General features: G+C 39.2%; 1 protein-coding gene across 1 annotated transcript in view; it reads right to left on the reverse strand.

Moving 5' to 3' along the window:
* Window positions 1–24,096, reverse strand: part of LOC136711995 (partitioning defective 3 homolog B) — a 272,341-nt gene that overhangs the window by 9,056 nt on the left and 239,189 nt on the right. The window contains exon 22 of the mRNA XM_066688637.1: window positions 3,250–3,329. Coding sequence (XP_066544734.1) covers window positions 3,250–3,329 — 80 coding nt within the window. The remainder of the gene's footprint in view (window positions 1–3,249; window positions 3,330–24,096) is intronic.

The raw sequence follows: 24,096 nt of genomic DNA on the forward strand, positions 1-24,096 counted from the left end.
CATTAGTGGGGCTAAGTTGGAGCAGGTGGGGAGCACTGGTTGCCACAGCAACAAAATATTCACAGTACAATGTAAATATATTAGTTCAATGCTATTCCTTCGCAAGCAGCAGGCCTACATTACAGTGCATATATAAAAAGCTCTGTCTGCAGTAACTGCTCATAATCAAGTTGTTACAAGCAGCTTGATACGTTTTCAAAGTTATATCGTTTCAGTTTTTTTTGTTTTTTCATTGTTATTGCGATTTCCTTTAGACGGTCCAGGTGGAAGATGAATAACCAACACGTACCCCTATTATTCCTTTGGGTCAAACAGAGTCACTTCTCTAATCAACAGTCTCTTGTTTACGCCACACACAAGAGTCACTAAACTGTTAATCTCCACAGTGCAACTAGCATCAGGCACCAACAAAAAATTGAGGAAAAGAACCAGGTTCCACTTCTAAGGGTGTTAATTTGTGACTATTCTCAAAATAAATTGAATTTGCATATCTCTATGGAAGCGCTGACTGGCATACGTTGCAATCTAATACCAAAATTGTAATAGTACTGTTTAGAGTGGGTAAAACACACAAAAAAAACTGTTGTATTTGGTCTGAAGTGCAATCTTGAATTGCAGGCGGCCTCCAGACCACATAGCCACACAAATATATTTTTTAGAAAGGAAACATTTAAAAGCTCCGCTAGTTGAAACTTTAAAGAGCAATTAAACATCTAAGCATTCTCTGAAGGCTGTGCTTCAAGGTTGCCGGTAACTTCTTGAGCCCCTTTTGAACTTTTTAAGGTGAAAGCCTACAAACCGTGCGCTATGACCTTCACAAGTCAATAACCTCACAGCTTTTACAGCCTATCTTACTAGTTTAAATATCATCAAGCAGCATTTGATACACAGCGCTCATATAAGTGGAATGCAGACTTTTGCACTAAAGGATAAGAAGAAGAAACATCCAATAGAAAGATTGATGTAGTGGCCTGTGTAAAGATGAATAAATAACTACACATAAAATACATAACTTCATCGATTAGTCGCAGAGGAACAGTTGTAAGCTCTCTCATAAACAATTGGCCCTGAGCCCTCACCTTGTTTCCATAACTTTTGACTCCAAACTGGAGTGCTTTCCCTTTAATATTTACAGCTGGCTCTGAAGTTTCAAGAATGCAATTATACTTCAGAGGTACTGAGGGAAGGAAAAGAGCTCCCCATTAATGACCACAAAAGAAATCTGAAAACAAACTCCAGGAAAGCCCTGGCCATGGGGGTGTCAAGAAAGACTAGTTGGAAAAACAAAAACAAATGGAGGCTCTGGTTTCAGTAAGACGACTAAACAGTCTGGTCAAGGGTATGTTAGAAATAGCACAATAATAAGTTCTGGTGATTCACTCATTGAAATACAATGTTAAGGAAACAGCAGCTTCAGACCAAAGGAGACAAACAAAGATAAACTAATTCACACACACCATGTGAATGGGAAACAAACTCTTTCACTCTATGGAAGACATCAAGGTCTCACCTGAAGACAAAAAGCAATTAGCCTGGTCTCTCCTCACGTATTTGGGAGTGTGAGAGCTACCTCCAGCTTAATTAAGCCCAACAAAAGTGGCCCAGTAAAGGCATCTGCAGCTCCAGAGAACTTGAAGAGCAAGTTACAGATTTCCAGAGAACAAAAATGGAAACCGCAGAACGTTACATAGAACAATGGCCTTCATTAAGAACTTTGCAGAATGATTGACACATGAGATCAGTGGTTTAATACATTTTTCCTGTCAAGACACAGTATACCTTTAATTGTGCACATCTAAGTGTATATTGCAAACAAACACAGGCTGATGTTTGGAGAATTAGTGCATTGGAGTTATAATGTAAAAAAAAAAAAAAAAAAAAATCAGAAATTAAAATAGTCACAGCAGGAACACAACACACAAGGCAATGCATTATACTAGATTTTCAGAAACTTGCTCTTCTATCCGAATATCCATTAATTTGTATTTCAGCTATATATTGCCTCTCATAGGAAAAATACGGTCAAGCTATATTGAAAATGACCTGATACTTTATTTTAGTAATAGCTGAAAATACATTGCAGTAATTGGGATCATATGGAGGGATACATTTGCTGCTACAAGCTTTATATTGTTTCTCCTACAATAACAGAGCCAGACACGACATCTGGTACATGTGCATTATTCCTAAATTAGCCTGTAAGTCAAAGCATGGTGGAAATGACAAAAGGGCATATTCTTAAAACAGAAGGCCTGCTGACTGCTGAGTGCTCGCTGGATTGTGGCAAAGCAAAACAAAGCAAAGCTGCTAATATATGAGGGAAGAAACATGAGGAAAATACAAAAAAAAAAAAAAAACATAACTTAGGTGGTTTTGAATGAAAAGCTCAGTGATAACAGAGCTGTGCGTTACTTTTAGAGAGAGCACCAAGCAGGCTGCTGTCTGAATGTTTTGTACATAAACAAAGACTGGTGCCTCTCTTGAATTACAAAAAAGAGAAGAAGGGACTAAATATCTGGTGGGATTTGATATTAGATTGTTTCTCCTGTTTTAACAACTTCAACCGAATTTGAACCTTGACACTCATAGAATCCTAGACCTAGAAAACCTTACTGATTTATGTACTGGACAGATATGTAGGCTACAACAACAACCCATTAAGTCATTGCAGCTAAAGCCTGTATGTATTTTCAGAAGGTTCATTTGTTCAGCTCCGAGTCTCTGTGTCCAGTGATCATGACTAGAGGGCCATAAGGCAGTTCAGATCTGAACCCCACATGATTTTAAGCACATACACACACGCATATATAAAAATTATGCTCGTTTATGCTCACATGGATAAGTGACAAACATGTGACACATTCCAAAAAAAAGAAACTGAGTTCAGTTGAGAGAATATTGTATTTTGCCGTGCTGTCAGTGGTTTTAGTTGAACACGGGGAGCAGCAATATGCAGACACAGACATGGCAGTGAAACCTCTCTGTTCCCTGGGATAACACCAGTGCTGGCTGGGTCATCTGCCCCGGTGTCAGTTTACACCTACTTCCCTGGCTTTCAGGATTCAAGGAAGGGATAAGGCGAAATCCCAGCGCGAGACTTCGAGAGGCAAATACTCCAGATTTAATTATAAGCTTTAAAGCAGATTACCATCCACTCTCTTTTGAGAGGAGGGGAAAGCATTTCCCTTGTGCACCCTTTCCACGGATTCTCCAAATGCCAGACATGAAGCAAGAGGATGACCGACTCACCTGGGCAGGGAGGCGTACTGCCGTTCCACATCTTCGTACCTCGGAACAGCGAGACGGCTGTCGTTGCCCCGTCCAGGCATCTGGAAAAAGAAAAGAAACATCTGTTATGGGCGCCGGGGTTTAGCAAAGGCCCAGGTAGTGGGAAGCCCACGTATTCCCACCCCAGGGGGGATTTGCAGTTACACTTATCCCTTCAGCAGTCGCCCAGGAGACTAACTGTGAGCGAGTTGCCCCGACCGGCTCACAGTAAACAGGAAAGAATCCAAAAGCAGCCCTGGAAGCCAAGAGGATTGGGAGCTTAAAGCGGCACATTTCTTAAGCTCTAATTGGATATCATTATAAGGATGGGGAGTGGGGGATAGGAATAATATTTAAAAAGGTTCTTGTTTTTAAGCGGATATGTTTGACTAAGTCAGATGGGGAGTGACAGCATAGTTTTTAAATACCTGTAGTTTAGACAAACACACATGCTAGGGGGCACAATTAACACAAACCCCAAGCAACACCATGCCTCACACTGTTTCAGGTTCACACACTAGCAACATGTTTCAGGTGTCTCAAGTGGTACAAAATCCTCACAAAGCTATAAATACTACTGCTTCCATATAATACTGCTATGGATATATCCATACCTGTATTCAGTAATAATATATTTTATTTCCACAATTATATTTCTCAAAAACATATTTCAATACCTCATCCAAAACCCGCGATACTGAAATCAGTATTCATAATAGCTTGTCATTATTACTACAGTCATTCACTGTACGTCAACAAATACTCCATACTTAATAAAACCATAAATGAAGATACATTTGACATGCGGGAATGAAAGTCGATTTAGTAGTTCCTGACAGTCAAAGGTTAGAGCAGTTACAGGACACAAACTTATTTTCTGTTGGCAATATATGGACAAATTGTACCATCTATCTCCTTAAGTGGGTTTTAAATATACAAAGCAGTATTTCTTGGCGTCTTACTGATATTTCAGCGGCTGATAGAAAGACAGGAGACGGTCGCAGCCATTCAGACTGCGATGGTCTATTTTTTGAGGCGTTAATACGGCAATGAGAAAAGCCGTTACCTGTAAATGGGAGAAGGTCAGGGGTGACCAAAAGGCTACATTATTATTACCTTGGGAAATGGCTGGAAAGGTAAGTCATTTGGGAACACTTCCTTTACCCTTTTCTTCTGAGGTCTTTGCAGGGTCATCACGTGTGACCAGCAGGATTTCGACCTGCTCAAAAGCACTCAGGCACAAAGGTGTAAATGTACAAGGAGAGAACACCCCCAACGCACACAAAAGGGTCTTAAAACAAAGACAACAGACTAGGCTGCTTTAAAGCCATTTTTAGAACATCAGTACATTTACCGTTAATGATAAAACCAGATAAGACAAGATATAAGAGAAGCGGCGATTACATCAAGCTGGGTTTTGCTGGTTTATTTTGTGGACTTATTTCATGCAAGTGCATTTTTGCGGCACAAGACAATCAATCTCAGTTGTATCAAGCACCTATTTTTACCAAAGTCTATCATGAGATTAGTAATTTATGCAACCCAGCCAGCTGCCCAATTTCTCTTCTTTTACGTAATGCAGTGGTGGCGTTTTTCTTTGTCTTTCGTTTTTTTTTTCTCTCTGCAGCATATGGGAGAGGTTGATCAAGATGACCCCTCGAGTTTGAAAGCAGAGGTTTCTAAAGATAGATGACAGAAATGCTGTGATCAGATTGAACATATTTTGATATTAATGCAGCCCAAATTCATGTTCAAATCCTGCTGGCCACTGGCTCTCTTGGCTGTGGCTGCGTCTGTGATGATAACAGGAATTACCATGCAAGATGAAGAGACAGAAGATTTGGCCTACACACAGTTCATGACATACCCGTGGATTTAAATAATTACACAACTGGAGGGACTGACTGTATGCTAGAGGGTAAAAACAACAAAAAAAGTGTCAAGAATGGCACACTATGAAATGCTGGGGTCATTCCATACCACATAAACAGCAGACTGACACAGAGAGCAGATACTATCACGGTTTCATTAGTGCTGCTTGCTAGGAAGAAGAAAAAAAGACTAAAAACAAATAAACAGCTTCATCTGACTAGCAGAGGTTATTCAGAAATTATGGTGTGTTTGCTTAAGCCAGGCAAATGCATCTGACTTGAAAATGGCACTTAAATGTTAAATGTTAATAACTTGTAAATGAGTTTAACCATAGAGAGTAGTTTTTACAGCTTAATTATGACATAAGGGTAATTCCACATAAAAATGCTAGTCTAAGCCTTTTTTTCTTTTTTTCTTTCTTTCTAGTAGTGGATTGGGCAAATGCGCCTCGAGTTGCTTAATTCTGAAAGGTGATTGTGCAACTCAGATTGAATTGCACCACATGATTTATCATGTTTATTTTCACATTAAGTCATGTTATGCTGTGATTAACTGTATGAAAAACAACTTAAGTTTTGCATGGATTTTCCCTCAAGTCAATGTTGCACAAAGCACCTCAACACATCGAAGTCAATATGCCTGTTACGGGAAAAGCTGCTGTTATTCAGCAGTTAACGGTTTATGCAACTTCTAGCAAAAACATTCAATTCCGATGCATTTGTCTTAGATTAAATGAAATGCAAAAGCACTGTGATTTGAATTTGTTTATTCCAAACTTCCAAAATTACCATGCAGTGTCCTTTGCATCAAGAGTGGGGTAAACAATTCAAGATAGGAAGTCGGTAGTTGTTTGAATGTATCTGTCATTAACATTTTCTTGAACAACTCTTTGGTGTTGCTTTAAAGAAACGTATAATTCAAGGGTCGACTTTAATAGAATAAAGTGCTTTAATAAGGGAGAAACACTTATGCTTGCTTTCTGTGAGTCTGAAGGCCTTCTGTAAGCGCATTTCCGTGGAGTGACAGAAGTCAGAAGTTTATAACCCCTATTTCAGTCCAATCAGCTGGAATATTTCCAGTATTCTCTAGACTGAATCAGTGCTGGACAAACTGCAGAGATCATGGAACAACATACACAGTTTATGGGAAAGTAGGCTTTAAACAAAGTGATTCCCCAAGCAACACTGCTTGTTAACGCTTTTGACTTCAACTGCATAATTAACCAGTCAGCAAAATAACCTTCCCACTCTTGACTAAGGTGGTAACAGTAGCTAACAGATTTAGAAGTTTTGGAAGTTGCAGAAATGTCACACCCATTTGGGATAACTAGGGAACTGGTTCTGAATTAATATATCAATATGCTTCAGTTGTATTCGTAGTTCAGCTACAGACTTTTTAAAATCTTAAGCAGGCACTTAAGATGCTGCTCACTCTACAATGATATGGTTTAGAGAGATTAGTTAACGAGACCAGGCTGTTTAGTGACAAACTGGATCACAAGATCAAAAAGCTAACTGTGAGTGAACGGTACCATATGAAAGGAGGCAGGTGGGAATGCAAAGACACAACAGTGGTAGCAGACACTTCCAGATCATGTCAATCGCTGCCATTGCTATCCATTTAATCTGAGAAATAAGATTATTTCCTCTGGCTGGCGTCCCATCTGTGGTGCAGGCCCTTGCATTAATAAGATCAAAGAGCACTTCCTTATTCTTAATTAATCTTTCAATGGAACAATATGCATTCGTAGGCAAATACTCTTACCCTTAATTCATTTAGCCTGCAGGGCAGTCATGAAGCATTTGCAGACTTTGGTGCTAACACTTGGATTTAAGCGTAAGGATTATGTAACAATGCTCCAAAATCCCTCTTTTCAGCGCTCTGAAGAAGTGCTGACCTTTGCTTTCCTGTCGAGAAGTTTTCTTTTTCGGGTTTAAATGCTTTACCGGAGAATGAACGATCAATGAAAGTGTGCCACCCCTGATTTAATAACTACGCAGTAGGACCCAGAGACACCCAGGCAAAGATGCAGTGTCTAATTTCTCTGTTGAACAACTTAAAAGCTAATGGTCTAAAGAAAATCATTTCACGCAATACTGAGCAAAGGAGAGGCATGAGTAAAACTAATTCAGCAAAAAGTAACTGACATCTAACCTCCCAAATCCTTCATTTCAAAAGGATATTCCCGAATACTCCCACATGGGCACAGAAGGCCATTTACCATTTGTTTATAGATATTCACAAGCAAAACAGCCTGGTGGATACAGATCATTTAGAAGAGTCTCTCAGAATGAGATTTCAGCCACCAAAATGGGTCTCCATTAAAGAATTAGTGTTTAAGCTGACATTGCTACAAATCGTTTAATAGAATATGTGGCAGATTACACTGCCCCTGGACAGGTGTGCTAACATTAGGAGGTTTTAAATCAGATATAATATTTGGAAGTTTTACGGGACTGTAGAATGACAGGCTGAAAGTTGCATTACCTCTAATAAATTAATATCAGTTAGACAAAAGCTGCTGGTTACACAGTGCCATCGCATCACCACCACCATCACCATCAGCCTATATTGATCATTGCTGGATGAAGATGTTTCCACTCGCTTCGATCTACAGCTTCTCTTTTCCGTGTCACATCTGCAAAGTGTATGATTCAATCTTGCTATCTTCTATGTGCTCGTCTTCTAGGTCTTTTTTAATCTCTTTGTGTCCATTCAATAGCCTGCTTTGTCCATCTTTGATCTGTTCTTGCAGTGTTTACAGCCCACTGACATTTTCACCTTTTCACTCTTTCAATGTTGTGACATTTTCGTTTTTTACTCAGATCCATTAATTTATTTCTCTCTCTCTCTTATTATTCCAAGCATACATCTTTCATGCTGCTCTGTGTCATCCACAGTTTCATATCCGTAAGTGAGAACTGATTGTATGCATTGATCAAATACTTCTCTCTTCAGGCGAGTGGGTAGATTTCCTTTCGACAGCGTGCTGTTTTTTCCACATGCACTCCATCCCACTTTTACTTTTCTTTTGATTTCTTCCATAATATCTCCATCTGCACCAACTCCTACTGGTAGAATTGTCTGTATGAGTTCCTGTATGTAGAGGGTACTATGCCTGCTAGAATATATTGTGTAATTAAGAAGAGAGTGCACTGGCAGCATTGATAGATGTTTATGAGAAGGGAGATGTGCATCCAGCAATACCATCATATACCAAGTCTCAAAGCTGAGAGCATTAATGAGGTTCAAGGGGAAAAACACTGCATGGCCTGTTTGTTAAGTCCTGACCTTGACTCCGCAGAAGGCCTCTAGGAGCAACTAGAATACTATCTCTGGGCTCAGATAATTTGTTCTGCATTATGATGCATGCTCCATGTTTTGTTAAGCCAAATGTTAGTGAACCAGCGAGCACTGCATGGCCCAAAGCAGCTGGATTTTCATTTGCCCCAACTTCTCTGCCTAAAGCCTTAGTGGTCTTATTCTCTTGTTGCTGACCCTGGAAGAGCTGCTGCTGGTCTTAGAAATGTACCCAGCGACTTCCCAAACTCCCTCTTAATGGGAGCAGGCAAAGATTAAACATTTACCGTTTTATTTTAAACATTTTCTATCCAATAACTGAGAAAGCAAGTGATATCATCTACAGGTATAACAGTAGGGTTTGCATTTTTAAATTTGGATTTAGTATAATCTCTGGACCCCAAAGTTGGTGATGAAATCTCCACCTACGTGACTATTGTATGCACTTATCCACTGCACAATTCCGTTATTTGTTAAGGACACTGTTGTCTTGTTCAAGTACTGTTTTGCCACTCATCATGTCCAGTCCATAAATTACTAATGATGTGTGCGTGTTCTTTGCTCTTTAGTGTTTTTGCCTCCTTACATATTATGCGTAATGTGTGCAAAAGAAGACCAAAACCTTTCCACTGTTCATTTCATGCGGTAGCGCACACACTCATGTTGCCCCTCAGGCGACCAGCCATTAAGATACAGGGGCTGCCAGATATTCAAATTGAATCTACTACGTTTTTCATGTCAGCAATTGCCTTAATGCCAGCCACTCCAGACAGGGTGTGCTGCTGGCAGAAAAAAAATGCATGACATTCAAAGCGAGCAAGGAGCAGCAGCATCACAGAAATATGAAGAGACCTCCCCCCCATTCCACCCTCAGCCCTTTCTGTTGCTAATTGAGTTGAGTCAAACTGCAGGCAATGCAAGAAATAATATGAGTAATAGATTGTAAAAACCTTTCACACGGCCATCGATTTCTCACAGGGAAGAGCGAGCGAGCCGGCTGGCATTAGAATGGAGGAGCGAGAATTGAACAGCACTCACAAGGGCTCTCGAATTTAATTAGATGAGGAGAGCAGAAAACAATGGAGCATTAATGTAAAGATGAGTAGACGTTAATCCTCCGACGGTTAAGTAAAAAAAATAAAAATAATGATAATTGCGACACGTAGGCCCAGGGCCGAATTCAAGACTGCAGTGGACGTCTTCAGAGATGGCTCAACGCGCTGTAAGGCACATGGCTGCTGGGTGGAAGGGCTAAAAATCTACAGGTTTTTGTAGACCAAATAATATTGTCTAGCCTAGAAAACTGAAAAAATATTAAAAGAAAAAATTAACGAATTGGCCTTGGAACAGTGTTGGGGAAACTGATTAGATCATAGTAATTTACTTAATGAGTTCAGCAGATTGCTAAGTGACTTTTTTTTATATTATTTTATTTGTGTTATGGATAGAAAATGTGTATTCTGAACATTTTTAAGAGTTTACACAAAAGTTTACCCTCAGGGAAACATATCAATCACTGTCTTGGGTGAAACATTTCCCAGTTTGATTTATCCCAGAAATCAGATTTATAACGCATCTTCTTCCTTAACTTCATCCACTAACTATAATTACTACTAGTAGTACATGTAGTAGTAATAGTTTAATAATTATGTGATTTGGAACTGACACAAGTGACGTAGATACACTCTGACTGACAACTAAAATGAAAATGTCCACTTTACTATCGGGTTCTTAGAATAAATGATATTCAAATCAGCGAATGAATTTATCCACACACACACACACACACACACACACACACACACACACACACACACACAGTGCAGTATCGCCTGGAATTAAAGGCCTGTAACTTAAGGCATAATAAAAGATTTCAGTAAAACAAAACACACACATATACAGTTTAATCACTTGTTCCACAGTCTTTCAAAAGCAGTAATTGGAGCCTTTCTGAGAGCCATCAATTTCCTTGCTAATTTGGAAAGCTTATAATAAAGCCCCACTGACTGCTCTGAAAAGATCTCCCACTGGCAACTGTGACATCCAATAGAAGCTTGGCAGCCCTGATAAGATAAATCTGATAGCTTTAATTTTTCATAATTTCCTTTAATTAGGTTCCATTGATTTTAACTGGGGAATCCAGCTCCTTGAGGAACTTGCACTGTGCAATCACAACTCACACTGCTCTGTCAGCAAGAGTCGGCGGTCTTGGATTCTCGTTCATTTCTATATTTACTGCATACAGTAGGAGGTTCTTGGAAGTGACTTTTTTTTGTGGGAAATAGGCCAGTTTAATGGTCACACATAAAATGAGAAATTTTGAATTAATTCTTATACAGGGCGGGTTTTATGGACACATATAAACTTTCGATCAATCTTTTTCCTGGATTCGGGAGCAGTTATGATCCAGAGGCCGAAATTTAAACTTCTAAAATCTTTATTAGTGTTCGATTAAGAAAGAGAATTTATTTACTCCAGTGCAGAATTACAAACTTCAGAGGCCCCGTGAGCAGAGAGCTAATTTATAAAGGCGAACAAGGCCAAATAAAGAAACCAAAGCAGGGCAATTGGTCGGGTGAGATGTATAGCACAACTAAAGAACTGGAACTTCTAGAAACCACTGAAGATGTGCCAAAGAACCTCTTTTTGGTAATAACCTTTCTTATGTTCTTATTTTCTTACTTTTAAGCTCTTGGGGGGGGGAAAGATGGGCTTTGTTCGAGGCAGGTGGTGGCTTTTCCCATTTACTGGCAAATTCACCTTCCTTTCTTATACTAATCTCTGAGAGGGGGACTTGCGAGAGGTGGGAGTTCCCAATGAAATCCAGCTCCTAGGGTGCCAAGGCTTACAGAAATTATCTCTCATATTAACCCCTGGTGCTGCACACATTAACATTATCTCTGGGCCACCTTGAGGCTTTCAAGGACAAGTTATAGTTTTCTATAAAAAAAAAAAAAAGTCTCACTCCTCTGAAGTTGAGATGCCTTGGTTCCTGAAAACCACATTCATTACAATGCATCTAATACAATTTTCTTTAAATGCAACAGCTACTCCTCCTATTACATTCATGAAGAGTAAAAGGTAGCCTGACAGTTTTCACATGGCAAAATAACATAATAATAATGTTAGTGCTGTGATTTTGTATAAATCGTAGCGCAAAATATTTTCCACAGATGCATCCATTCTGATACATTGCCTTTAGCTTTTGTGGAAGAGCTTTGGGGACAATCTGCTGAGGAAAACAGAGAGGCAAGAAAAAGTAAGCAGACCCACAGAAAAGTGAGAGACGTTGTTAAAATATGGCCGTACGGAGTTAACATCAGTCAAAACAGAACTTGACATTTCAGTCAGGCATTCACTTTTTTGGGGACATAATATTTAAGTTCTCTTCTAAAAGTATCATCTGCTTTTTTCAAGCTCTCTCCAAAACAGCGCTCCCATTTTTCATAAAGACGGCATCCATGCAGACGGCTCTCCCTTTTATGGCTTGGTTAAATTTATCAGTTGTGGCAGGGCTTTTTCTTTTATGGCACCTGCTTGCACCGTCTATAGATTGTTTTTGGATTTCACACTCGGTTTGGTTTTATGTTGCACTGCAGAGTCCCATTTCAGGCCAAAGCAACCAGAGAATATAACACATTTAATGGAAGGGGAATGGGACCGACTCTCTTGCAGAACTGATTATGGCAGAACAATCATTTCTAATGCGTGTCTTTATATATGAAGCCCTCCTCTTCAGATGGGCTTCACTTCCATAGAGGATGTATAATTTTGCTTCATCTAAACTACTTTTATTGTTTAACATGCTGTATATCGCAAGTTATAAACAGTAATAGAGTAACAGGACCAAAACCTTTCAAACGAGCTCTGCTACATTTGCTTTGTCAATATATGGATCCATTGCGATTTACAGTATAGCAATATCATTAGTTATAGTATTGAATTCTTTACTGTTATTAGTAGGTGAGATTTGAAAATTAGCAAATTTGTTTTTACCATGCATACCCTCATAAAGAAAAGGATATCCATCTGAAATGATAGAAGGTACTAGAATGACTATTGGATTTTTTTTTTCCAGCATCCAAACATGAACGTTTAACACCCACTTGACTGGGGTTCTAGCTGGCTGCTTTAACATTGCGGGTCGCAAAGTAAAGCAATTTCTCTGCACAACAATGCACTGCGCCCAGGACGATCAGGTGTAATTGTGTGGGGACAAGCGCTTGACAACCAGTAAAGGGTTACCGAGTCCAATTAGTGCCCACTCACTCACACCCACTCGTTCTGATCCAAAATTTCTTTCAATTTTGTAGATGTGCCAGTGTGTAGATATTATGTGTGTCCAAATATACATCTATCTGGACTGGAGGCTCTGTCCCACACATATGCAGCTGTAATCAGTACAGGAAACAAAGAGTAGGCCCTAGCTTTTCATCAGCACCCTTAGTATTTGATTGTACCCTGGGGTGGAGGGATTTGAAGAAACAAAAAAGAGGGGGATAAGTCCCTTGCGCCTTAAGAACAGTCGGGGCATTTCCTGTACATTTACTCACTGGGTGGCATTAGCCCTTTAATGCCATAATATAGCACCGTTAACTTGCGCCTGCTAATTTCCCTCTAACAAGCTCCAGGCAGCGGTGGGCGAACTCTCCATAATTCTGGTGTCTCTGCTCAGTTTGAGCTTTTTAGTCAACTAAAGCACAGGACAGGGCCTGTAATGCTGCTCCTGCTTGGAACACATTGCGGTTTCATGGTTTTGTCACTGGTCTGTCCAGTATTGTATAGAATGCGTATGGAATGCAGACGGGTTAAGAAAAATATTAAAATCGAAACCTGTATCCTCAATTTGCGGATGCACCGGATTTAAGGCTGTTTCGGAACAAGAGGTTTCCTTTCAGCCTGTTCTACTTGTCAGGTTTGTCAGTTGCTTATCAATCGTAGGACCCCATCAAGTTTGTTGCCGAAAGGGCTTGGTGAGCCATCAATCAACTGCTGGCTAACTGTTTCTGTGCCCCCCCCCACCACACACCCATGTCGTATACAGAAAAGCCTCCTGTCTTCAGTAGGGAATTGAACGCACTTTAGTTTCCCAACAACGTCAAAGTATTGTAGTCTTGTAGTCATCTCTATCAGGCAGAGGTTGGGTTTCATTTGAGCCATTCCCTAAACAGGATTCCACAGGTAGATCTGATGTTCTGATGTACACCTGGCATGCGAGACTGCTTAGTAAATTAAACCACAGAGCTGAGTGATGAGGCTGCTACTGATGTGTCCACTATAGCCCTACTGAGGAATGTAGGTTCAGCTATTTTGTCCCCTCTCTTTTGTGCTACTGGAAAAGGGAAATGCATAAAAAAACACATAAAACTTGCACGGGTCCAGTGGATCACATGAAATGCCATCTGTCAGTAGACTGGGTATTAAATTACAGAATAGGGATTTTTTTTCTTTTTTTTTCCTTCTTCATTTCGGTACATATTGTGTATTTTTCAAGTGCTGCCAAGGGCTTGCAGTGGTATTGCCGAAGATATATTTATACCGCTTCTGTAAACAGATGACGAGCATTCACCACAGTGCTGGATCATTCTATTGTCGCTAAAATGTCAATGTGTTGTTTTTTAAGCAAACAAAGGGAGAAACTAAAACAAAAACAAGAGAAATAAACAACCGTACTATTACTGTTTTTCAATCTCCACGCTGCCATGGATTAGACGTGCTATTGATATGACATTTTCAGCAAGTTTCTTTATGTGAAATTATAAACACAGGCTTGTGAATAAGCAGTGTGGCCCACGACACCCGGATTCGGAAATGTAATATATTTACAGTAAATGAGAATTGGAAGCTGTACTTACATTGTGGGGGTCCACCAGATCCTTTATATAAACCATCCTGAGGCTGTCTGGATGGAGTCACAATTTGAGCAAATTTGATTTCTCCATGCTTCAAGTGGGACTGACATTTTTACTAAAGGGAAAGCATTTTCTGGTGAAAACTCCAAACATAGACATATATCGAGTTCTCCTTAGCATGTCAAAACAACAGCAATACGAGTGAAGAGACTTACTTCGTCAAAAACTTCACTCTGACATTTTGGCAGACAGAGGTGGATTTCTTTAACACACGCATACAGGGTGACTTGGAATTCATTACAGGGATTTGCATTCCAAGTAGCAAGAGAGACACGGTCACATTACAAAAAGAAATGAAAAGAAAAAGAAAGAAAGAGTAGCTAAGGTCTATACAGTAGGAAGAGGCAGAAACCACAGACCCTCTCCTCTATGATTTAATCTGCCCACAAAAGCTGTCTGCCCCTCTGCTCTTCGTTCTGAGCCAGTGTCACTCTGCGGAGGGGAAGCTTGCCCTTTCCCTGAATAATGACGGTCTGTGTCTCACTCAGAAGCTGTCAAGTGACCCATTGAAGTTTTGGGAAATGTATCCCACACACGTCTGCGTTATCAGCTTTTAGCACACAACAGTGCGAAAGGGTGATAACACAATCTATTAGACGGGAGTGCAAACACCGATCTTCTCGACAGAGCCGAGGACTGGGCACATTTAGATTAAGCAATGAAAACTATTTTAAAACCACCCATAAAGCAGACGCGGAGCAATGCATGAAAGAAACCAATCGTTCACTTATGAAGCATAATTTACATTCGGGTTCTCTGTCTTGCATGGCGCTGTTAAAAGCAAAATATATATCAGGAAAAAAAAAAAAAGGTGATGAATAACTTAATCTGGACTCTGTGGGAAATCTGACAAGAGGAAGCATTACTTCTTAGAATGCAGTGCGTTTCTCAAGGGCTACCTTTCAATTATTCAAAAAGGTATATCATTTTATTTATGAGTTTACTGCTGGGGAACTCGAGACATAAATCTGAGGGTGGTATAAGTAAACATAAATGTACTCGAAAGTGGCTCCTGTACGAATGTACAATGTTTCACTAAGTGTGTGATCTGGGTTAGAATGTATCCGAATGGCCAACATCGCCTTGCACTTCACAAACTACACATACACAGTGCATCATTAGCGCAAGACTGGGCCTTCATTAGCGATGCTCTCTTATTGTCTGGGGACAGAATAGAAACTTGAGAGGAATAAGGCATTGGTCACAGTTCAAGGGTCAAGGTGTCTAGTCCACTTCCAACCAGGTGTTTCCTATCCAATTTTTACAATACAGTCTGCATGTGGATTGCAGGCTAAAACAAAAGCTCAGTTTACAGGGTGAAAAATTAGGGAAAATATCCCCCAAAAACAAACAAAACACATGAAACCCTTTATGACGATCAAGGGCAAAACCGATTCTAATGGCCAACATGTTTTTTGAAGTCATTTCCTCCGCATGTTTCCAGTACAATTCAAATCTGGAATTATCAATGAGGAATCAACGCACTAAATGTTACAAGATCCATAGCTTTTTAATTAGATTAAATTTAGCTTATTAAGCACGGGTCATTACTCTTCAATCAGATTCCACTTTCCTGAGAGCACAAATCACCGAGTGAAGAACACAGAGGAAAGCGACACGGTGGGCCTGAGGGTTCTCAAGTAGCTTAATTATTTTTTTATGTCCTAAATGCGTTGATTAAGATCTATAATGGTTATCTAACCCCCACCCCCACCAGAGGCCACTCCGAGGTTAATAAAGGAGTGTGAAAACAAAGGATTTTTCCAGAGGCTAGCTAACCTAAGTGGATTTGCGTTAAGTAAGGCGATGGAGAAGGTATTACACTTCGCAGTTCCCCACACATTCCAACATATGGACTTTTCTTAAACAACTACTGAATTCCTCCAAATACATGTCATTTAGCCGTGTGAATGACATTACATGTAAAAATAGCAATTGCATTCCTCGCTAACAAAAGAGCTGCCACACTCTTTTCAACCTTACACATACGTTGCTTTCACTAAATTATCCATGCTGCATCCACGCAGGAGGAATGAACAATGTACCTCTTGCTTGAGACTAATTACTTGCTGACTTATTGAGATAATGTGTGATCATCCACCAATGGCAGCTCTCTGTATACATCTTCCTGGGTTGTCATTTCTCCAGTACACGCTTTATCTGGTTAGGCATAAAAGGAGTGTTATAAATTAAAGGATTAAGACAAAGAAACAAACATAGGTTTCCCTAAATGGCAAACACAAGTAACAGACTCGTAAAGAGCGCTCAGAAACCATGACTAGCTTTTTAGATATGCAATTTAAACATGAGTTACAAGTGAAATATCTTTGGAGTGAACAAACTAAAACCCTGTCCGAACTGGTATAACCCTATTAAATTAATGTAAAATACATTACAGGGTATACACAAATATTATTTTGTATGTATTCATCATTCTAAATCCTGTGGTTCATCTTGCAAAGCAGTGCAATAAGATTTTGTGGCATAATGCAATATTTGGGACAGTTTTTCTTCATTTAAACTACAGTGACCCCCAAAGCTCTTTAAAAATCCCAAGCACGATTCATCCCATTTTAGACTTGTGAAACCTACCAAACGGCTATATTTAATTGTGTTATAGCCGGGCCAGTAACAAGCAATGGAATGTTAATCCAAGTCCTCTCAAAGTTCACAGCAACTTCTTTGAAACATTAACAGATTTAATTTCCCTCTTGACAAAGATGCAAGGAAAGGGGCTTCTAGGTGGTGACCTCGGCACCAGTCGGCTGATTATCTTAATCTTACAGGCCCGTCGTGGAGAAAGGCCCTTCGGTCCGAGACGAGGAATCAGATCCCAAGACATAAATTGAATTGGAATTTTTGAAAGTGGGATAATTACTAAACAGAAGTGTGTTGTGTTTTTTTTTTTGTTCTGTCTAATCCAGTTATCTGTGGACAGCTATCCTAAGAGCGTACTGACCTCTTCAACTCCGCGTGGACGCTGTGTGATTCTCTTTTTGCTTACTAGGTTGTTAGCTAGTTGCGTCTGATGCTCAAGTGAGGCCTTCTGCGGAAACACGATAGTCTCGGTATCTCAGGATGCTTAAGGAATTCATTATACACTCAGAGTCTGAATGTGGTTCAGTAGATACCAAATTCTCATGGAAGGATGCTGTCTGACCCAGGTCAGAGAAACCACCATTGAAAATTAATTTGTTACTCAGGCACAGTGTTCTGGGGCTGGCTTATCTTGTAGATTTCATACTAAATATAAGCTGACAGCCATTTGGTTCTCATTGGGACATTACCAAAATCAGCACAAGTTTACCTCATTATGACTAAACTCAGCTTGGTTTTGTGGTTTCAAGCAACAACAAAAACATACTGTGTCAAAGAAAAAATATACTTGTCCACATAGAAGATGTTCGTGTTTATCCAGAGACGCCACAGTTGCTACCTCTATTTGCTCCATCTGTGTGCAAAATGAAACTAGCACTCTGGGTGTTTACCAATCAAATGAACAGGGAGATATGCCCAACATGCGTTTGAGCCTAAAAGCATAAATCCTGGTGTGCTGGCTTAATAATTAAACATGCTGCAGGTGCAGAATTGGTTCTTCCTGTGACCTGCACATTAATCCGATTAACGCTAATAGACTTATCTCTGGAAGTTTAAACAGGCACCCCCCACACCGCCATTCTCCTGCTCCTCCAGCTCCCGCCGCTCGTTCTTCGGGGTTTTAGGTCCCACTCGCCCTTTGAAGCCCCGCACTCAAAGTCTATGTCAACAGATCCAGCTGGGAGGGTAGTCTTTATGAAAGAAAGCAGGCCTCCAAGAGCAATATGCTTGGTCAAAATCTGTGCGTAAGGGAGATGCTGAAGTGCTTGAGCCCTTAGCACATTCGATCGAGGCTTTGGAGAGGTTTTAATAATTTCTGAGAGCCATGCTAACATTATTGACAGAGGCGAGGCCATGTCTGTTCAGTAAACCCTAAATACATAGGCAGACTCACCTTCTGATATTTATTTATTTTCCCCTCAGACCCTTTTATAGGGTTCACATGAAACAAATTAGCATTGCAAGGCATTCTGGTCACCTGTGCTATGTGTGTGTGGTTGTCAGACATGCACAGTGAGACACATGGCTGAGAAACCCACATATAGTTAGTTTCCTATGAGTTTTATACTTGAGCCTGCATTCACTCTCTCAATTTTAATTCATATACAAACAGAAAAAAAACAATACAAAACAAATACCAGATATTTGTTTCTGAATTACATCCTCCTAGTGCATTAAATCCATCAGTCTGTTCTAGCTTTCCCCCGAAATCCACCAATTCACCCACATGTGTTTTTAAAGATCTTGTTCGCATATCAAAACAAAACTAACCATATTTTGTATGCCCTGTGAACCCATGCAAGTACAGTTCTCCAAGGCAGTCGAGATGACATTTCGAAAATGGTTTTCTGAAAGCGGCCTACTGACAGATGAAGTTGATAGGTTTTTATGACAGCCTACTGGAAAGAGATATGTTCTCCAAAAAATTCTGTCTGACAGGTTGTCTGAAAACAATGTTGACAAAGCAGCTGGCATCAGAAACCCTCTTTGGGGAAGCTCAGTTTTTAACAATAAAAAAATAGTCCAAAACTTCATATACACGTCAACACAACAACGGACTGCATGTTTGTTAAGAAAACAAAAACAGACTTGTCAGTAAGTACTGTTGACTAATCTACCAAAAAAAGGAGAGGGAGAGAGAGAAAGAGAAAAAACAGACTTGTCAGTAAGTACTGTTGACTGCTCTATATGAGAGAGAGAGAGAGAGAGAGAGAGAGAGAGAGAGAGACACGTGTTTTATGGGATAAAGCATAATTTTTAACCTCATAGTGTGGTCTCTTTCCCAAAAACTTCACCAACCTCTCCACGTGGCAACTATCAAAACCAAAAATGACGACAACATTGTTTTCTGAGTCACAAAAGTCAATTAAGGAATTAAGGAACATGGATTATTTATTTATTTATTGCAGGAAAGGCTAACCTGCTTAGCAATTTGCAAAGCAGAGCTGAGTTCTGACAAGTCTGAGTGTTTGGAAACAAATGTTTTGTGAGCAGTGAGGACAGCTGACGCTTGCGGGCAGTTTGTATCCTGTAAACACTTTGCCTTGTTATCTGGTGGTCTGGTCAAATCAACAAAACACTGGATATAGACGCCAACCAGGACAATGCAAATAAATATCTGAGTTAATAACTTTGGCTGGCCCACTTAGTTAGGCCTAACTACAGAGCCACAGAGAATCCCTGTGTGTGTAGTGTTTATGGCATAGTGTTTAATTAACACAGGTTAAAATTGATTTATATATAATATTTAGACATATACTTGGCAGACCCACCTTCACACAGGAGCACTGAAATATTACAACAGTTCACAGTGTCCCAGAATTATTCTAACCTGGATTTCTACCTCTCCACCATATCTTGTCCCTCGGAGATTAAATACTGGTAAACAGCTATATTGACGAGGCAATGAGGTACACAGAAAAAGGAAGAGTCTGCAAAGGCGATTTAAAATGGGTTTAAGATTATCATCATGACCCTGTGATAGGAAATCACTCCTGTGCTTGTGTGTGTTTCTCTCTCTCTCTCAGTCAGGGAAAACACATATTCCTGAGTCAGCCTATAATTGAAATGTGCTACATTAATCTGCTTAGCCTTGCAATACAATGAACCAAGTGTCACTCAGTATCATGTTGTGGCAGTCTTAAGGATCTGTGGTCTGTTCAAAACAACAGGTACGGAAATCAAGAACTTCAAGGAATTACCACAATGCTGGGGGAAATATTTTTCATTACATGCAAAAATGGAATTCACTTTGCACTTACAAAGGTAATGCACACTTTTGACTTGATAAAGGAACAGTTATTACTGTGAGCATTTTCCTGAGCTTACAGAAGTGTATTTGGCCATTTAAAAATGTGTGCTAATACTTTCTGTATGTGAAAGGATGTGTTCAGAGTCTATTTAAATGTACAAATAGACCCTAGCTTGCAAATTCTGATTCACATTCGTCTTCGGTGGCTTGAGAGGGGTCTGCTTTTAAGGGGGGTTGTTATACTCCCAGCGGTGTCAAAGTCAATGTCAAACTAATGTGTATGATTATTTTCCATGCGATTCTCTGTGGTAGTGCCTCCCTAGAGCATCATTAACACATGCTAGTTCACTTCAGGTTTTGCAAGAAAAATAATTCCGGAGAAGATTTCCCAAAGTGAGCAGGCAGGGAGTGTGCACAACACACAGATGTGTGTCACAAAAGGATCTATGCATGATAACACTGGGCATGCACACCAGTGATATAATTATAGATAGAAAATCATATGATAGAAAAACAACAAAAAAGGCAAAGGACATTTTAATGGGATGTTCAGATCAATGAAGATGTAAACTGTAGTTACATAACTGGTAACAGTTATACATGATATGATAAGTATCAGAAAAGATCAATGAAATTATCCAAATCATGATTTTCCAAATAAATAAGTTCCAGGAATGAATTGCCAGCAGGTCAGTATTTCAATTAACATGAGAAAATGGAGTGACAGGAGTTCTGGTCTGCTCACTAACTCACTAATCTACCTTGCACCATCAGCAGACTTACATGGTGTGACCTGGTAAGCAAAGATGATAAATTATGGCTTTCTTCAAAGGGGAACTTAAAATATCCTTAAGGGTTTTCATCAATTACAGTGGCTTTGGTGGAGCGAAGTGCCTTATATTAAGAGATCACTGAAATAGGACATAACTGCCCTTGACAGTTTTACTATTGTTGTCAGTTAACACCCAAGATCACCAGCTATTTCTAGTATCTCCAATATTACACTGCTGCATTCATTCCTGATTTTTATTTAATAATTTAAGAGCTGCAATCCCAAAAAAATACAGAAAATAGATTTTTAACTGCTGCTACTAGTTTTATAATACAATTACTACTACCAACAACAACAACAAAAAAACAAGGAATACAAGGATTACACATCACGAAGACTACAAGAAATAACTTAATATAATCATATTTAGAGCAGTCAGGACATTTACAAAGGATCAACAACAACCCAGTCAGTCAGGCCACATTCCTATGCACTAATATCCTGTAAAAGACATATCGCAAACAGACTGTATGGTATAATGAAAATTGAAGGCCTGCAACCTCTATCAACATGAGTTACATCATAATTAAACTCTGATGAGCACAAAAGTGCTTTCTGTAAAAACCCTAGAACGATAACTGACTAAAATAAATGAATAAAAGGATAAAACACTGTGACCTTGCCTTCACGGTATATTAAGTAATGCCAAGGCCATTTGCAGAAAAGGTTTATAGTTTCTAAAAATTGCAGATTTTAGATCATGAAGCTATTAATGCCAGCCAGGCTAAACATCTTTTTGGAATTGCATGGAGCAACTGCCAGCTGTGTAGTGGCTGAATTAAAAATACGCTAGCGCTCCAGCAAACACATAAAACTGCATGTTATTTGCACAAATTATATTTAGGAATATGAATGTCTGTCTTCATTTAACCATGCTTTGAAGTGCCAAAAGTCTTGTGTATGTCTCTCAGTTAGATATAAAAAGCTATGTGGTCTTTATTATATTTTATTATTTTATTCCTGGACAGTGACAAATCTAGTCATGATTTTGTCAACAAGTCATGTATAATGCAATATTGCCTCTTTTTCTATGGAAACATTTGACAAACTTGATTGTGTAGACGTTATGTTGGCCATTTGCTTGTGTCAAAGGTCAGGCTGGCTTACAGTCATTGACATGGAGCTTCAGCCCTGGCAACGTCTCTGTTAGAGTCCGTGCTGGGAGGGTCATCTGCCTGCAGTGACTCATACAGATATCTGTCAAACTTATCTGGGTAGTTTCCATTTCATAGTCCATAAATACTTTGGGAAATTGACAAAACTTAAAAAAAAAAATCTTGGTTTACATGGGATTCCGCCAGACTTATAAACCACAGCCAACAGTGTGACGTCACGGCACCTGTAGCACTAACTGCCCAGAATTAACTGTGTAGCAAAGCCTGTCGCAGTCAAAGGACTTTAGACAGTCTTAGCAGCGCATGTGAGTGAAAAATACCAAAATCAGGACTGGAACTGTCATTGGCAAGGTACATTCCACATTTTTAGCCCTTGGTTCATTTTAAAGTAACTTAACACAGATGTTTAGGTCGGGAAAATAAAATAAAAATCTTAATGAATATATAGAAAAAAAATACAAAGATTAATTTATGATTAAGATTAATTACACTTTGTCAGCATAAAAGCTTGATATCAGAGGAGAATCACACTGCAGTGAGTAACAGGAGAAATATGACAACTTGTAAATGCGGTTTTTGTCCCTATTGTTTTTACGTCCAATCCTACTGTCCGGTTTGGGCATTATTAGTTTCACATGCCGACTGGATTAAATGCCTTCACCGTGACATCAGCTGCTTTCACATGCTGTAATTTAGATACAAGTTCATTACGGATGATGATAAATTAACACGGCATGACTGAACTGTTAGTGTATGATCAAGTTTATACACTGTATTATTTACAGCCATGCATTTGACTTTTAAAGCTCACCAGAATCTGCTCTGCCCTGTTTCCAAGACTTTCTCATTTGACATATAGACATCCAATACAGACAAACAAAAATAAAATAAAGCAACCTTCAATAAATGTAGGAATGCCCCCACACTACTATTGTAGGGCCTGCTTATAATAAAAGTTTAATAATGCCACTGAGACAACACCGTGTGTCAACCTGAAATATGAAGCTCACTCGGAAATTAAATTGTATTATATAATGTATTATATAAGTATATAGTTCTATATAAACAATTTCCCATGATATCCTTTTTTTAAATATACAACAACAATAAAACAATCGTCCTTTCCCCTAAGGCTTTAAAAACATTGAGGACATCTCTGGTCCTGGAGGATAATCTGATATTCATTCAACCTGAGCACTCAATTACTTGCCGAACCAATTACACGCTAAACCGAACACATTTAGCTCTGTTTCCAGGTTTTAGCAAGTGATGAGTTAAAGATACCTACGCAATGTAAAGACGCATGGCCTCCCGGGACTACTGCTTTAGAAGTAAAATAATGCATATGTTTTCATTAAGCTTTTCCGGTTATGTTTGGAAATTAACAAAAGGAAACACATTGGGGAGTCAGGGTCATACTATAGTCATTTGAAGAAGAAGATGATTTTCATTATCATTAATGAGTTAATTCACATCTTATCATTGGTTTCATTGGTTATAGTAGTAATACAAGCCAGTAACGCACCTGCTTTTTAATGATGTTGCTGTTCTTTACAGTCATCCTGATTAGATAATTTTCTTTTCACATTGCTTAGAAGTTTTAGTCAGGATCCACAATTAGTTCAATATTATTGTATTTAATACTGAATTCCTTTAAAATCTACCACAACATTAATATTAGAAACTCATTCAAATGCATCCCTAGAGGGTGGACAGTAAACAATAACAGCACAGCGATTCCAACAATACTAATACAGCTTTCTTAATAAATTCAGAGAAGCTTTTTATTTCAAAGTCCCTTACTTCCTACCTCTTCCTTTCTTCCTTTTTCTTCTGCAGCTGGTGTGGAACTAGAAAACTATGCAACCACCAAATGTATTACATGATTACCTGCTTTCCACAAGACTACAGATACTAAAACAGAAAAATAACTATTTCTGAAATTGTTTC

Source organism: Amia ocellicauda, chromosome 16 (assembly GCF_036373705.1).
Source record: "Amia ocellicauda isolate fAmiCal2 chromosome 16, fAmiCal2.hap1, whole genome shotgun sequence".
In the NCBI taxonomy this organism is placed as follows: Eukaryota; Metazoa; Chordata; class Actinopteri; order Amiiformes; family Amiidae; genus Amia; species Amia ocellicauda.